This window comes from Dermochelys coriacea, chromosome 3, assembly GCF_009764565.3.
Source record: "Dermochelys coriacea isolate rDerCor1 chromosome 3, rDerCor1.pri.v4, whole genome shotgun sequence".
In the NCBI taxonomy this organism is placed as follows: Eukaryota; Metazoa; Chordata; order Testudines; family Dermochelyidae; genus Dermochelys; species Dermochelys coriacea.
Window position 1 is genome coordinate 17,430,131 of NC_050070.1, and position 16,397 is coordinate 17,446,527.

Genomic DNA, 16,397 nt, shown 5'->3' on the forward strand with positions numbered 1-16,397 from the left:
CCCGCACCCACATTGGCCCGGGTCTGCGGGCAGCTCCTGTTCCCTCCCCCTCCTGCCGCGGCTCGCCCAGTTCCGGCGAGCCAGTCCCGCCGCCATGTTGTCGGGCTGACGCCGCCGCGCCGCAGCGGGAGGAGGCGGAGGGAAGGGAAGGGGCCAGCCCCGAGCAGAGCAACAGGTACCGTCCGCAGGCCCAGGGGCGGCTTCCGCGCCGCCCGGCCCCGGCCTGAGGGGCTGGAGCCGTGGGGGGGGGGGGGTCCGAGGGAACAGAGCCGTCCGCCTGCCGGCTGGGTGAGCGGAGCCCTGGCCCCCGCGGGAGGCACGAGGCTGGGCAGCCCCGCGCCGGAGCAGGCTGGGGGGTGGCGGGGTCTGGTGAGGAGCGTGGGGGTCTCTGGGCTAGAGGAGTGTGTCTGTGGGGGGCCTGGGGAGGAAAGATCCGGGGAACAGGGCCATGGCTGTGTTGGGGGCCCGGGGAAGGAGTAGGGAGGAGGTGCCCTTGGTGGGGGGGGGGATCTGGGGAGGGAGCAGGTAGGGGGTGCCCTTGGTTGGGAGGGAGCAATAGGGGGGATCAGTTGAGGGAGCAGGTAGGGGGTGCCCTTGGTTGGGGGCGGGGCTGGAGAGGGACTCGAGGGCGTGGTTTGAGGGCTGTTGTGAGCAGTAATCTTTGGGAAGTGGGGAATGGCCTGGGGAACACATGCCTGGGATTTGAGGTGTTTAGCGAGGAAGGGCTGGAGGGGGCTTGTGAAGGATTTAAGGGGCAGGAGGCTGCTTGAGGATGGGGGAGCCCCATATGACCCAGCCCATCAATCCCACCTCTGATCTTGTCTCTCTAGTTCATTTGTTACCTTGGAACCCTAACAGGACTAGGGGAGGGAGAGGCAGAGGGAGATCCCCCCCCCCCACCTGCTTCTTTGAAGTTTTTCTCTGGGGAATGGGACAAGGATTTGATCTTCTCCAGTGTAAGCACCTCTTACACAGTATAGCAGAGGAGAAAATCTCCGATTTTGTTCATTTTATTTAGCTCACATCACAGTGCGCAGCTGGGTGCAGTACAAAAGTTTAAAACCACAATAACTGAAATAGAACTTTGGCAACAAAATGGGCAGCGGATGAGGAAATGTTTCAGGTTTGTGGCTTTTATTAGGCCGAGCAGACATTTCTTTTGCATTAAAAGTTTTTCCTTTTTTAAAATAGTAAAGTTTTATGTGCGCTTTTCTCTTTTACGAAAAGTGATTTTTTTGTAACCTTCAAACAAACCTTTACAACCTTCATTGTAAGCTCTTGGGGCAATGCAGCATTTTACTGTTATGTCCTCTTGAACACAGCTGATGAGTACTGGATTCAACTTCTGTCAGTTTTACCCTTAAATTTTAAAAGCTGTCAGAAATGAGTGAGGATTGTTTACAAATCTCCCCCACACATGTTCTCTCTGATTTGGAAGATGGAGGAGTAAAATTATTGATGCTAGAACACTTCTGCATGTTTCTATGGGAACTAATTTTCTGTTCCTAGGAGCTGGTTTCATAATTTCAGTAGTAAAGTGTGGCTGGTAAACCCTATTATGTGCGTGTATGTGTGGTAGTCTGTAAAGAAATGAAAATGGTAGCAATGATTAACGTTGATGGTATTAAGCACAAACAACAGGTGCAGGCCTCCACAAGAGACAACATACAGAACATCTGTGCCTGGAGAGCTTACAATCTATAAGAAGATAACACACTGGGAAGGTTAGGTTGATGGACTATACTGGGAATCTCAGAGAATGGAGTAATGAAGATTATTATAATTATTGGTTTGCTTCTTAGGCTATGGTGAAAACCAGTAGTTTGAAGAAATTAAGAGCGGATGAAAACTAACTTCCATGGTTAATGCCTTAGGAAATGGTATCTTTTTTTTTTTTTCAGTCCATCTTTTTTTTTGGCACTGTAATGTTTTATCAGAAAATAAAATGTGGTCACCATCTAGGCGACCTGGTTGTGTCTTTTAGGCACTAATATAATTTGGATAATAATTTAAAAGTATATAATTTGCAAATAGAGTGTGATGTGAGTCTGTACTGTAGATTTCAGAGTAGCAGCCGTGTTAGTCTGTATTCGCAAAAAGAAAAGGAGTACTTGTGGCACCTTAGAAACTAACAAATTTATTAGAGCATAAGCTCACGAAAGCTTATGCTCTAATAAATTTGTTAGTCTCTAAGGTGCCACAAGTACTCCTTTTCTTTGTACTGTAGATAGGGTCTATGCATATTTATCACCATGTAATCTAATCTACCCCCAGAGGAGTGCACCAGTGATGAATTATCGGAACTGATTTTTTTCCCTCCTTAATGTGGGCAAGGTCAAATAAACCAAAGTAGAAGAGGGCTGTTATTGATTTTGAACATTGTTATTAAGAAGGCTTTTGTGAGTTTTGGATATTACCCTAACGGGGCCCATGCAGATACCTAGATTAGTTTTCAAACATTATGTATTTATATTGCAGTCATATTACTATTATGTGAGTTAAGTTCATTTTCATAGTAAGATATAAACTACTGAATATGAAGTTTTAGTCCTGTTTGCTATCATAATTTTTTACTCAGCTATTTATCTTGCATTGTTATTTATGTATTCATTCACTGAGCACTCAAAAGTATACTAGGGGCCATTCAGGCAAATGGAAAAAAAATAAGGGCCGAGATGTCAAAATTTTCTAGTGTCATTTGGTTGTTCAACTTATGACACCAGAAATAAACACCAGGCCTCTTAAAATTAGGCCTCTTTTAAGTAAGGAGACTGAAGTTGAACACCCAAAATTGACTTATTTAGAATTATTATTTGCTCTTGCAAATCTTGGGCATGGGCTCTGCCTTGGAGAGATCACGCTTTAATTGACAATTTACAAGAGCCCTGATCTTGCTGAAGGATGTTCTCATTTAGATCACTTTGCAGGAGAGGGGCAAATGAGATGGGGAAAGGGCACATTATTAGATTTTTAAAAACATAAGCTGACTCTTGACTAGTCCCCACTTTTCATTTCACTCCTTACCTAAGTGTCTTGATTTTTTAAAAAGTGTTATTCCTATCTTACTTCCCTTGTAAGGTATTTTTACTCCTTCCTATTTTCATTTTTTTAGTTCGATTTTAACCATTTGTTTATTTTATTTTTATGAAACATTTCATACTTTTTTCTGATATTATTTGTTTAAATCTTGCTTTTTCTATTTTTGTTTCTATTTAGCCTCAGCATTTTCTATTTTTAATTGTTTTCTGTTTTCAGATTGTTTCTTTTAACTCTTGAAAACCACTTTTCAGCTTCAGCATACTACATCTCTCTCCATAGCTTCTAGAATCTAGATTATGGCCCTTGCCATTTCTCTCCATTCTGTTCCAGAAGGAATAAGTGGTGATGAGCATAGTCTATTTTGGAAAAATTCTAATGATGTTGAGCAGCTGAGTATGTGAAGGACCTATTCCTCCTTTTTAATGTTTTACACTGGAGCTCTTGATTTATGTGGCTGAGTGGTACTGAGGGTTTAATACCCCCAGTACCTTGCTAAGAAGATGACTGATTAGTTGTCCCTTTTTATTTATGACTGTAGTTTATTTTATATAGTATACAAAGATTTTCTCAGGTTGTATGTGTATTTGTCAATAAAACAGTATTGTTTGGACTATGTATTGTGATAACCTCTGGCTATAAAATGAAAGTGTAGTTACCTATTTTTTTAAACTGTAAACACATATTATTAACTTTGTTCAATATTAGCCTCATCCAGTGTATTTTTGAAAGCTCTTGGAGACCACGGTTTCCCTGTGCCCCAGCCTTGTGCCAGGTGATGCAACAGACATATTCCACCTTAGTTGAGCATGCGGCTTTTGCTGTGCTTTGAAAGCCGGATTGATTTTTCAGTGGGAATTAGGCACCTAACGTGCCCAGGTATTTTGAAAATCTTACTAGGCATCTTTGAGTGCCTCAGTACCTTTGAAAATCTTATCCTGAGTCCCCCTAAGCATGGAACTTAAGGACTTATCTCAAGTCATAAATCCCAGTCTCCTATATAATACTGCTTGAATGCCAGGCCAGTCCAAGTTTACTTTTTAAAAAATGTGTTCAGTATCTTATTTACTAACATCTTGTTATCTAAGTATGTCTTTCATTTATTCATCTAGCTCAGGGGTGCAGAACCTTTTTCTATCACGGGCCATCTATCACTATCACGGGCCATTGACCCGCAGAAATAATCAATTGTGGGCCACACACAAGTAAAAAGCAACTTAATTTAGGGTGTTTTTATTAGAGAGAAATATAAAACATTCAACTCACTCACCGGTGGAAGAAGGGACAGTGCAGAGGCTTCGGGCTTCCCACCCATGGTGGTGCGAGCCAGCATGTGTGGCTCCAGCCCCGCGGGGGGCACCAAGACTTGCCGGGGGCCAGATGAAATTAAGCAATAGGCTGGATCTAGCCTGCAGGCCATAGGTTCCCTACCCCGATCTAGATTGTAACGGTCCTGGAGCAGGAACCATCTTTTTGTTCAACACCCTGCATGTCTATGTCTAGGGCCCTAGGTGCTACAGTATTACAAATAATTAATAATAACAACAACACTCTGTTATTTGATGCTTCTGTTTTTCTGTAGCTGCTCATTTTTCAGGTGGTGTACGTTAAAATGTAAACAGTGCCATGGAGATATGGGACTGAAAGTAATGCTCATGGAAGTCAGTGGAAAGGCTTCTATTGATTTAATGGGCATTGGATCAGGCTCTTAGTGCTTGTTTAGATAGCATTGGAAAGAGAGAGAAGTGACTTTTAATCTTTCTGAAAACAAATGTTTCACTGCTAAATAATAAAGTGCACTGTTAAAAAGTAGATTCAGAAACATTTTCAATGAGTAAAATAGTGCATTATGGTGTATTTTTCTTTAAAGGTTTAGAGATGTTTTCTGAGCCCAAGAATAAGAGGCTGGGAATTCCTGAGTTCTAATTCCAGCTGTAACATTGAGCAAGTTACTTAAACTATTTCATTTTCTTTAGCTAGAAAGTTAGGATAGAGAAGAGTCTTGAGGCTCAGTTTGTCAATGTTTGTTAAAGTGCTTTGGAGATTAAAAGTGCTGTATGGATGTTAATTTTTATTAATGCTTCAGGTTTGAGGATTAAAAGTTAGTCAGGACATTTTTATGCAGTGTCCTCTATTGTGTTGCTTTATCTCTGTGTACTATTTGTGTTCAAACACAGACAAAATTGTTGTTTTTCTTTCTTTATGAATGTTTGATTCTTTCTATAAAAATACATGTTTTGCTGTAGTTCACGTTTCATAGTTATTTAGAAAGGTAACATCTTTCTGTTAGGGCTGTGGGGTGAGCAGTTTGTACAAGATTAAAAGGCCCGTGAGGAGATCACCAATAAATAGCTCTTCATTGTTCAGACTGAGAGTGCAATAAAAGATATATCAGAAATATAGTATCCGGTTCACATATTGTAAAAATATACACAGTTCATATTTTTATCACTTAGAAATATCTAAAAGCATCCCCAGCAATAATACAATTTAGATGTATAAGTTAATTGTTTGTCTCCTGTAGATGAATGAAGAAATAATGGATTAGACTTGTTTGTTAATGTATAGCTGAGAACAGCTTTGTACATGCTTTTCAGAATACCATATGGAATTCAAATGAAGCAAGATGGTGACAGTAGCAGCACAACACATTGGAATTATAGGTTTCAGAGTAGCAGCCATGTTAGTCTGTATTCGCAAAAAAGAAAAGGAGCACTTGTGGCACCTTAGAGACTAACAAATTTATTTGAGCATAAGCTTTTCGTGAGCTACAGCTCACTTCATCGGATGCATCCAATGAAGTGAGCTGTAGCTCACGAAAGCTTATGCTCAAATAAATTTGTTAGTCTCTAAGGTGCCACAAGTACTCCTTTTCTTTTTTACATTGGAATTATGTAATTGCAAAATTAAAAAGAACATTTACTGGAAAATTAGCCTTTCATTTTGTGCAACTTTAAATAGTTAGGGTCAAAAACATTGCTGCTGTATGTGGGTGCAAATGAAACAATGGCGTACATACAAGAGTGGTGAACTTGGCTTGTAGTGTTTTGGTAAGAATCTTAGTAATATTTCAGCTATTAGAAATAGTAGCTAAAATATGTTAGTTGGTAATTCTATTGATGTTGCACTTGCCACCCATTAACCTGCAAATGAAATTTATAAGGTGTTTGGCATTAATCATGACTCATGTTATCTATATGTAAAGTGATTCAACAACATTGTAAACTTACAAAGTGAAGGTTTCAGAGTAGCAGCCGTGTTAGTCTGTATCTGCAAAAGAAAAGGAGTACTTGTGGCATCTTAGAGACTAACAAATTTATTTGAGCATAAGCTTTCGTGAGCTACAGCTCACTTCATCAGAAATAAATTTGTTAGTCTCTAAGGTGCCACAAGTACTCCTTTTCTTTTTACAAAGTGAAGTAATAGTGGTGGACAACTGGAGATGTGTGTCATTCTCTTCTGAAACATCCCCATCAAGTCTAAAAATATGACTATTGCAGGGCAAAAAATTTCCCATTATGGCTATCAACATATTATGATATTACAAACCTCCTCTGATTTTTTTAATACACTGCCTTTAGCCCAATATTTTGGAAGCCAAGAATCTTGATAATTTTAAATAATTTATATAAAAATATTTCGAACTACCCCTTGCTTAAAACACATACACACAAAAATAATTTAGTTTAGGCAATTATTATGAATTAAGGTCATACGATTACCATTCTACTGGATGTGCTCTTGGTTCAAGGACAAGTTAGGTATCATTTAGTGTACTTAACCTGCAGTACAAGATAAAGTGGCACCTAATCCATTACAAAGCCTTAAATACATTTGCTGTTGTTTCTAATGGTTTAAGTGTTAGTATATTGTAGACCCTGGTACTTGGTGTTTAAAGTTGAAAGGAGAAATTCCAGTTGAATGCCCCATCTGTTTTCTCCATTGTGCCCTAGTAATGTGTTGTCTATGGTTTCCATCACCCTTCCGCATCTGAATAACCCAGAGGATTCTGAAAATTAAAATAAAATTGTTAAGAAGCAGATAATTTTATGCTACTGCAGGTCAGGTATTTTATGGGTATTTTACTTTTCCCATATAAGATTATTTTTAGTTATTTCTCTTAAGGCACCCTAATATGTACATGTGCAAATGTGCTCCCTAGTCACACTAAGACTCTAATCATGCTAATTTACAATTGTATTTAAAAACAATTTTTGGTAGCAGTCCTATATCACGCTGTGGATTGAGATTCTTAACTGAAGACTGTTAAAAATATGTTGTTCTTTTAAAAAGCAAAGCGCTACACGGTCTTGCTTCCTGGGTGATGTACAGCTTCCTTTTTAGACAAAAATACCTGCCTGTGCTGTTCAGTTAAACCATACTAAATCTGCCAATAACAGTTATAGCTAACTACTGATGTGGACATGGTGTACTTTACATTGTTGTTAAAAATATAGCATCAGTTCTTCTAACTTTAGATGTGAATCCAGATTTAAATAATCCCCCTCTCCCCCCAAAAAAAATGCTTCAAGAATTTTATAAACAGCATATTAAGATTATCCTTTTGAGATGTTGGGCATAGAAGACTATCCTCCATATATTTCTCATGTGTCTTGTATCTTTTTCTGCTTAACTGCACTAAGCTCCTTCGATCCACAGACTACTTTGAACTCTTTTTCTGGGACAAATGTTGGAACAACAAGTCAAAGAGCAGATCTCTTGCATCCTAAAGAGAAAATAGTGCTGTGGTGTACTCCTTGGTAATTGCTGCGTTATCAGGAAGAAGGATATCTCTCTTGCTTTACGGTGGGCTTTCCAGTGTTAATTTCTGCTTGTGAGAAAAAAATAGGGGGAGATTTTTCTATATGGTTAGGCTTCCAAGAGATATGTCCAGAATAGAAGATTCAGAATCAGATTAAAGATACTGGCCGTAGAATAGGGAAAATCAACAAAATCCGAGATTTCAAATAAGGGCTTGTCTGCTACATTGCCGGTACAGCCATACTAGTGTAGCTATGCCAACATAGCCCTCTAGCATAGACATGACATATATCAACAAAAGGAGGTTTTTCTACCAGCATAGCTAAACCAGCTCTCTGAATGGCATTAGCTATGCCAATAGAAGCACTTTTCTGGTAGCATAATTGCATCTACGCTGGGGATTTTGCTGGCGTAGCAGTGTTGTCTAGAGGTGTGGTTTTTTTTTTTTTTTTCACACTACTAACTGACATAGCTATGTCAATAAAATTTTGTAGTATAGACTAAGCCTAAATGTTTTTCTTTGAGCTAGCTCTGTCGGCTTGTAAGGATAAGCCAACAATAATTAAGGTAGTGAAAAATCGCATCATTGTACCTACTGGCAGGGAAACTAACCTTATCACTTCATATGCTTTCGTTGTGTATATGTAATTGGTTCCTATTGCTTGGCTTGCGTTTTGGCTCTCATTTAATCCACACCGTTAACTTGTTTTTTGCTTTCTTAACAATTCCTAGTTTGTCCAGGCCTCACCTGTGACAAGTATAAAACGGATATTTCCTTAAAGTAAGGAGAACCACTTTTCAATCTGTTCTTGAGATAGCCAGTAATTCTGAGTCGTTTATTCTTCTCCACTTTTTTTTTTTTTTGTCAAACGACACTGCCCCAATTGGATCACTCCAAATATTTAAGAAAATGAAAAGCAATATCAAGGCCTTCGTTCAGTAAATTAACTTTTAATTTAGGTAGGTTTCCTGTTGTCATTGTGCACCAGTTAAAATCATTACAACTCTTTAAGTCAGCATAATAGCAGGAAATTGAGTAGTTGGTTTAAAAGTGATACTGTTAAATGAACCCCACCTGCACCCCAATAACTGTGTGTTTAGGAGAATATTTGTGCTTTCTTAATATAATTCTGATGATTGTGCAATTTAGCAGTCTGACCAATATTTCATAAAGCTAGTGTTTTCCACTTAAAACTATTGCCTGCTTCAGGGAAATCCCTCTGCCACAAAAAAGTTATGGTTGTTGAGATACCCCATCATTTTTTAATTATTATTTTAGCATCCATTCTAGACTCAGGTACTTAATACAGTAGTTCATATCAACATTTACAACTTATAGCACACTTAATGGACTACCAATAAAAATTAAAATAAAATTGGCCTCCCCAGCAATAGTGTAGACATCCTGTTTAGGACATTAGTTCTCTTAGTCCAGAGTGTTCATTATTCCAGGTTAATATGTTGCCAGTACATATTACATTTCCTTTGTAAATCAGTTAGACAGCAACCTCTGGAGTTGTGTTCTTGCTGATTGATTTTTCGCTGTCCATTCACTTTTTCTCCACCATTTCCCCTTTCAGTTATGTTCCTTTTTTAGGAGTGGGAAGAAAAGGAGTACTTGTGGCACCTTAGAGACTAACAAATTTATTTGAGCATAAGCTTTCGTGAGCTACAGCTCACTTCATCGGATGCATTTGGTGGAAAATACAGAGGGGATATTGATATACACACGCAGAGAACATGAAACAATGGGTTTTATCATACACACTGTAAGGAGAGTGATCACTTAAGATGAGCCATCACCAGCAGCAGGGGGGGAGGGAGGAAAACCTTCCATGGTGACAAGCAAGGTAGGCTATTTCCAGCAGTTAACAAGAACATTTGAGGAACAGTGGGGGGTGAGGTGGGGGGGAGAAATAACATGGGGGGAAATAGTTTTACTTTGTGTAATGACTCATCCATTCCCAGTCTCTATTCAAGCCTAAGTTAATTGTATCCAGTTTGCAAATTAATTCCAATTCCGCAGTCTCTGGTTGGAGTCTGTTTTTGAAGTTTTTTTGTTGAAGAATAGCCACCCTCAGGTCTGTAATCGAGTGACCAGAGAGATTGAAGTGTTCTCCAATTGGTTTTTGAATGTTATAATTCTTGACGTCTGATTTGTGTCCATTTATTCTTTTATGTAGAGACTGTCCAGTTTGACCAATGTACATGGCAGAGGGGCATTGCTGGCACATGATGGCATATATCACATTGGTAGATGTGCAGATGAACGAGCCTCTGATAGTGTGGCTGATGTGATTAGGCCCTATGATGGTGTCCCCTGAATAGATATGTGGGCAGAGTTGGCAACGGGCTTTGTTGCAAGGATAGGTTCCTGGGTTAGTGGTTCTGTTATGTGGTTGCCGGTGTGTATTTGCTTCAGATTGGGGAGCAGTCTGTAAGCAAGGACTGGCCTGTCTCCCAAGATCTGTGAGAGTGATGGGTTGTCCTTTTAGGAGTGGGGTGTCCGAACCATGGCTTCCAGAATATTTATCAACTTGCTTGTAAATGAACTAGTTTGACCTAACAATTTAACTAATTAACCATTCCTGCCTAATAGCAGTTTTTTGCTAGGTTTTTTTTTTTTTTGGAAATATTTGTATGTGATTGCTTCAAATAGAAATTAAATATTAGAAAAGCATATGCTATATAAGTTTCACTTAGAATGAGAACAAGTAAACATATTTTGAGAGAAGAAATTAGTTTTTTCTTATATTCTAATTCTAGCTTTTGTCTTACCTCTTCTCTCATTCAGTCTCCTCTTCATTTCCTCACTTCAAAACTATAGTAAGTGTTGGGAAAGGATGGAGAAACTACAGTTGATTAGGTCAGGCTGGGAGAGCAGAATTGCTGCTGTAAACATTGATTGGTCAGGTGATCTGTTTACAAGAATGTGTCAGTTCTGTTGTTTAAACCTACTGACGTCCAGCTTTTCCTGTTTTCATCATGTGTGATGCCTTATGCTCCAGACATTAAACTTCTAATCAAAAGGTTCCTGAGTTAGATTATAGTTGTTGTATACTTCAGGCTTTGGTTTTATGCCAGCCTGTACCCTTTACTGGTGTGAGATAGTTGATGACTTTTTTGTTAAGATATCTCCTTTACCAGCTCCATATTTTATGCCCTATGCTTAGAACACTTTAACAGTTAATGTTCACCAAACAAAATTCCTTCTTCCAAAACACTTCAAGCAAATCCAACTTTGTGTGGAATATTCCAGTTGTAAAGGTAATTTTCTATTCTGTGTTTGTTGTAACCTGCTTGTTACTTGATTATAATCTTTTCTGATTAGGGATTCTTTTCTTTGCTTGGCATGCTTTATTACACAGCAGTGTGTCCATCTGTAGTGTTATGTAAAATGTTCTTCGGAAATTTCCAAGTTTCGTTGTAATTTAAAAGTTATCTAGAGTCATTTCTAATCTAGAAAGTGCAGTGTAGATGTAGTATCTTTCACTGAAATTTTACCATCAACTGAGAATAAGAGGAGCTGCTGTATTGTGAAAGATGCTAGGATGTAGTTATATGGTGACTAAGGGATTACCAGACTTGGAATTTATGAAAATAAACTAATATCCACTTCGATTTCTGAGTAATATCCAAACCTTAGGGGCACTGTGACTGCATAGAATTGGAGTTCTTTCTTAGTGGCAAGCATGTTCCTTACCCCCAGTCCCATGGAAACAGTTTTGTGGGGGTTTGTATCTGAGGAATTTGGATCGGTGAGTGGCCTGGTTGGTATAGTAGAACTATTTGGACTGCACTGAATTACCCCTTTCCCCACCCAAATTCATGAGGGGGACTGGGCGTCTCTAGGCACTGCAATAATACAGGCAAATAAATAAATGAAGAACAGAAGTTAATACAGACCAATGCTGAATTTATGTTTGCTAGTTTGTCCTTTCATATTGTGGGAGATCCCACCCAATGCTTTTGGGTTCAGAAACCTTTATGGCTGGTATGACTCTGGCAGCCTGGCTCTAATGGAACCTTTTGCTACACAAAAGGTGGCATAGGGCCCCCAAGTTGATGCAGAGACATAGGAACTCTATCTGGATCCCTTTACATTTCTGCATTCTGAAGTCTGGTTTCTTCTGTATGAGGTGCAATTTCTCCCACACTCTCAGGACTTTCAGGCATGGGGCACTTCCCTACCTGGGTTATCACTTAAGGGTTTAGATTTGATACATCTTAGGTCTTACATTTCAGAAAGCTGCTGTGTGATAGGATCTAGCTACAATACAATAGTATGAGGCCTGGCTGAAACATGATATGGTTTGTAATGCACACAGCTATAACCTTGTTTGGCGGTACCATGTTGTAATGGGGACACAAAACACACTAGCTTTCTGCAGTTAGATGGGATCTTAGAGATTGCCTCTCTCCTCATGGTTTTTAACCTGTTGAGTTGAGATCAGGTGGGGTGCTTGAGTTGACAATAGCTTGACTTTTGTATATGGAAGCTGGAGCTAGAGCATTCCCCAAGAGGGCCCTCTAGTTTGGAAATTACTTTTGCTTTCCCCAGGCACACATCCTCTCCAGAAAGCCTGAGATTGTTGGACTTATGCAGCATTTCCAAGGCCTAGCTGTTTGTTTAGGCTTTTTTCTCCAGGGTTGTTGGAGGGCTTTATTTTATAATTTGATGTTCTTCATAACCCTAAGGTTAAAAAACAAGCCAAAAAGATTTTTTGATAGTATTGGGTAGGTGGAATATCAGGCATTTCCCCCGCTCCCCATTTTAAAAATAAAAAGTGATCTGCAAAGGAGAGAACAAAATGAATAGTTCAAGAGTATGGGTTTAATCAGTTAAAATTTTATACCCCAATCCTGCAATAAGACCCATACAGATGGACCCTGGTGTCCGTGCACTGCCCTATTTACTTTTACCCCATCAATTTCAGGTGGGTTCTTCACACACTCATCCTATTGCAGTATCTCAGCTTAGAGTTCTTTTCTAGCAGTTCTTAAAAGTGCAGCTTGTTTTATAGAATTTTATGTTCAACTGGAAAGTTATAAATAGGGACGAATTGTCCTTTGTTGTTTCATTTTTAGGACATAGGAAGAGACGTTGAAGGCAACCTAAAAATAAACAAATTCATTTTAATTTTCTCATTCTCTTGGAAAAGTTTTCAGCCTTTCTTTTGCCTCCCTCTATTCTTTCTTCAGTTGATCCTTGGTATCACACTTGATTGATCAATGGATTCACCATCCGTTTCCATTTTTATATTAAAAAAAGAATGTAAAGTGTCGTGATACTACTGTGAAGAGAGTTATATAAAAACCAGTTGTACTGTGTAATTCTTTCCTCACTAGGCAGTTATATAAGCAGTATATACTGGGTTAAGTTTAGATTAAAGCATTGGTTTTCACTCGTTTGGGGATGGATGATGTATCACAATCAACGTGTGGCTATGCAATGCACAAACCAACCAATGAAGGCAAATTCTTTATGTAAAATTAGCTCATTGTATAGCCAACATTCTAAATATTGTGTACAGAATATACATGTAGAGTACTGGTACAGAGTGATTCCTAGCATTTTTCATTTAGTGCACAAGTGTGTAGTAAATGCTCTATACTCTGCAAGGAAATTTTTTGAATGTTTCTGGAAGCAATTGCGTGGTTTTTTGCACTCAATAAAAAATCAGATATGCCAGAATAAGCAACACCATTCAGAAAAAAAAAGTTTCTGTACCTTTTAATATTTTTGAAAATGTATTTGAACAGATATTTTTGTAATCACTGAAGAGGGGGGTGGGCATAATAGTTATCTGAAATGTGATACAGAAATTAGAATATTTAGAAGCATCTGAATACTGGGATGAGTAACTGCACTGCAGTAAGAAAAGGAGTACTTGTGGCACCTTAGAGTCTAACAAATTTATTAATTTATAAATTTATTAGAGCATAAGCTTTCGTGAGCTACAGCTCACTTCATCGGATGCACTGCAGTATTTTGCTATTGTTGGCAAGTGCTGTTTCGTGAGTAGATTCTTCCCTGCCCCCTATTCTCAAATTTTGGATTGTATTTTTTAATATTTTAACCAAATAAAATTGGCACTTTGTTATGGAGAATTTCACATCACGTACCATTACTACAAAAATGTTTCCGGGATTAAAGCTTTTGTGGCTCCTTAGTGAACAGTAGTTTCTGCCTTTACAATTACATAGTGGAGGGTTTCAGAGTAGCAGCCGTGTTAGTCTGTATTCGCAAAAAGAAAAGGAGTACTTGTGGCATCTTAGAGACTAACAAATGTATTAGAGCATAAGCTTTCGTGAGCTACAGCTCACTTCATCGGATGCATTTGGTTCCACCAAATAAATAAATTTATTTATTAATAAATAATAAATTTAATAAATTTGTTAGTCTCTAAGGTGCCACAAGTACTCCTTTTCTTTATAGTGGACGGTGATGATTTGTGTAATTTTCCATATCAAAATGAAATGATTTTCTCTGAAGCAATGCCCTGGTGTATGTTGTCTTAATTCTTTATGGGTGTTCCCCATCTGTAAAACGGGGACGCTGCCTAAGTTTGAGGAATGTTTTGAGAATTGAAGTCTTTAAACCATGATTTGAGGACTTCAGTAGCTCAGACATAGGTGAGAGGTGTATTGCAGGAGTGGGTGGGTGAGATTCTGTGGCCTGCATTGTGCAGGAGGTCAGATTAGATGATCATAATGGTCCCTTTTGACCTTAATATCTATGAGTTTATGAGAATTAGTTAATGTATCGCAAATATAAAGAACTAATAAATAAAATGTTAAATACTCTGGAAATGTGACCAGACTAGCAAAACAAAATGTGACAGGCAGCATTTTAACATTTCTTATTCTGAAAGTGTTATATTAAGAACCACTCTGATGATACCTTTTTTTTGATAATATAATAAAAATAATTGACTTTATAACAATATTGTTTTATATGCTGGAAAATAGACTGCTGCATGATTTGATTAGAACTAGTTATTTTACAGAATGAAGTATGCAGGGTCATTTCCACTAATCATGCTTTTGTAAGTTCTGTGGAAAATTATTTATCCAATATTTTATTACCAGAAGTATTATTTCCAAGTATGACAACTATAATTTTAATTTTGATAAATATTAATGTAAATCATGGACGTTCAAGCTAAAAAAAATCTGTTAGGTTGTCTAGTCCATCCTCCTTCCAGTGAAAGATTGTTCTGTACAGTATATGTTCCAGTGTGAGTGTGTGCATCTTATGCAATACACACTGTACAGTGAATGCCGTTTTTCTTTAAGAATGTGCTTCTAGGGTCAAGACTGCACTGCGTACGAAATATCTCCCACCTACTTCCAAATGCAAATTCAGTGTGTTCAGTAGCAGCTTGAAGCCCTGCATTGTTTGCTTCCGGAAGCGTGAGCCGAAGAGGACAGACATTCCCTCTGCTCAGCAGGAGCACTAAGCTGTGTTCTGCCCTTGTTCCATTATTAATGGGACAATGTTTTTATGTTGCAGATGGCTAAGAGCTAGCAAGGCACAGTCAGGACCATGATGGCTCAGTTTCCCACAGCCATGAATGGTAAGTAGCTTGATCTGGGTTCATTTATGTGGGTTGAAGTGTGCTGCTTTGTCTTTATATTTAATATCAATATTATTAGTAATTAACTGATTGCAACATATGCGTCAATGTTTTAGTCAACTTGCTGTAGCATATATACTGTTGCTTATAACTTCTGATGTATAGTCTATACTCTAGGAATTCAGCACAACTTTGTACTGCAGTATAATTAAGAGTGCACGTATGCCTGGAGCATCTAGTAATTTTAGATCATTTAAGGGGTTATTACATGCCAATACGTGACTGTATTTTGAATACTGAATGATTTCAGATGAGGAATAAACTAAGTAACCATTAATTAACAGAATAGGTATTTGAAGTTGTATAATATGGCATGCGATTTTGATATGTTTTAATTTAGATATGGTAAATATTATTTAGTTTAAACTAAAATATTTCAATTAATTGATTATTCATAATAAATGCAGAATGTGCTCAAAATATGCAGATAAATCTTAAATATTTTCCTTCTTGATTTTATGTTTTGTTGTCATGCCAAATAATGCAGAAGCTCATGTTTCTTTCAGTTTCCTTTTAAAGACATACTCCAGATAAAACTTTAAAAGATGCTATGCAACTTCTGACTATGTGTTGGATCACTTTGTTTCTAAAGAGAATAGTCTGCCTTAAAGAAACATATTGCTAAATCTGCTGAGAAATTGGAAGTTTTTTATGCTATGTTACCTGGTGACTTCATTGCTTAAAGCTACCCAAAAATGAAAAGGGATGGTTAGAGGCAAAACACACTCTGTCTGTCAAGTGGGGGGAAAATCTGACAGTTGGGTAAAAAAAATGTGCAATTTGTCTGGTTTGTTGTTTGAGGTGAAAAATATAAGAAAGACTAAGAGTTTCTAGTAGCTAATTTAGAAATTTACAAATATTAAGGTAAATTAGGGTAATTGGGATAAGGTGTTTTGTATGCAAAATACAAATATTTTGAGTCTTAACTATAGGACAAAAATTTAGTTATACAGCCATGTT

At 38.1% G+C, this 16,397-nt stretch overlaps 1 protein-coding gene across 12 annotated transcripts in view; it reads left to right on the plus strand.

Moving 5' to 3' along the window:
- Nucleotides 1–16,397, plus strand: part of ITSN2 (intersectin 2) — a 119,491-nt gene continuing 103,094 nt past the window's right edge. For 2 of the 12 annotated variants that reach the window (XM_038393584.2, XM_038393586.2), the window contains exons 1-2: nucleotides 45–175; nucleotides 15,314–15,377. In XM_038393584.2, coding sequence (XP_038249512.1) covers nucleotides 15,347–15,377 — 31 coding nt within the window. In that variant the 5' untranslated portion in view covers nucleotides 45–175; nucleotides 15,314–15,346. Of the gene's footprint in view, nucleotides 289–1,018; nucleotides 1,124–15,313; nucleotides 15,378–16,397 lie in introns of all 12 variants that reach the window. The other 10 variants (XM_043510159.1, XM_043510163.1, XM_043510158.1 and 7 more) reach the window with 8 other exon arrangements.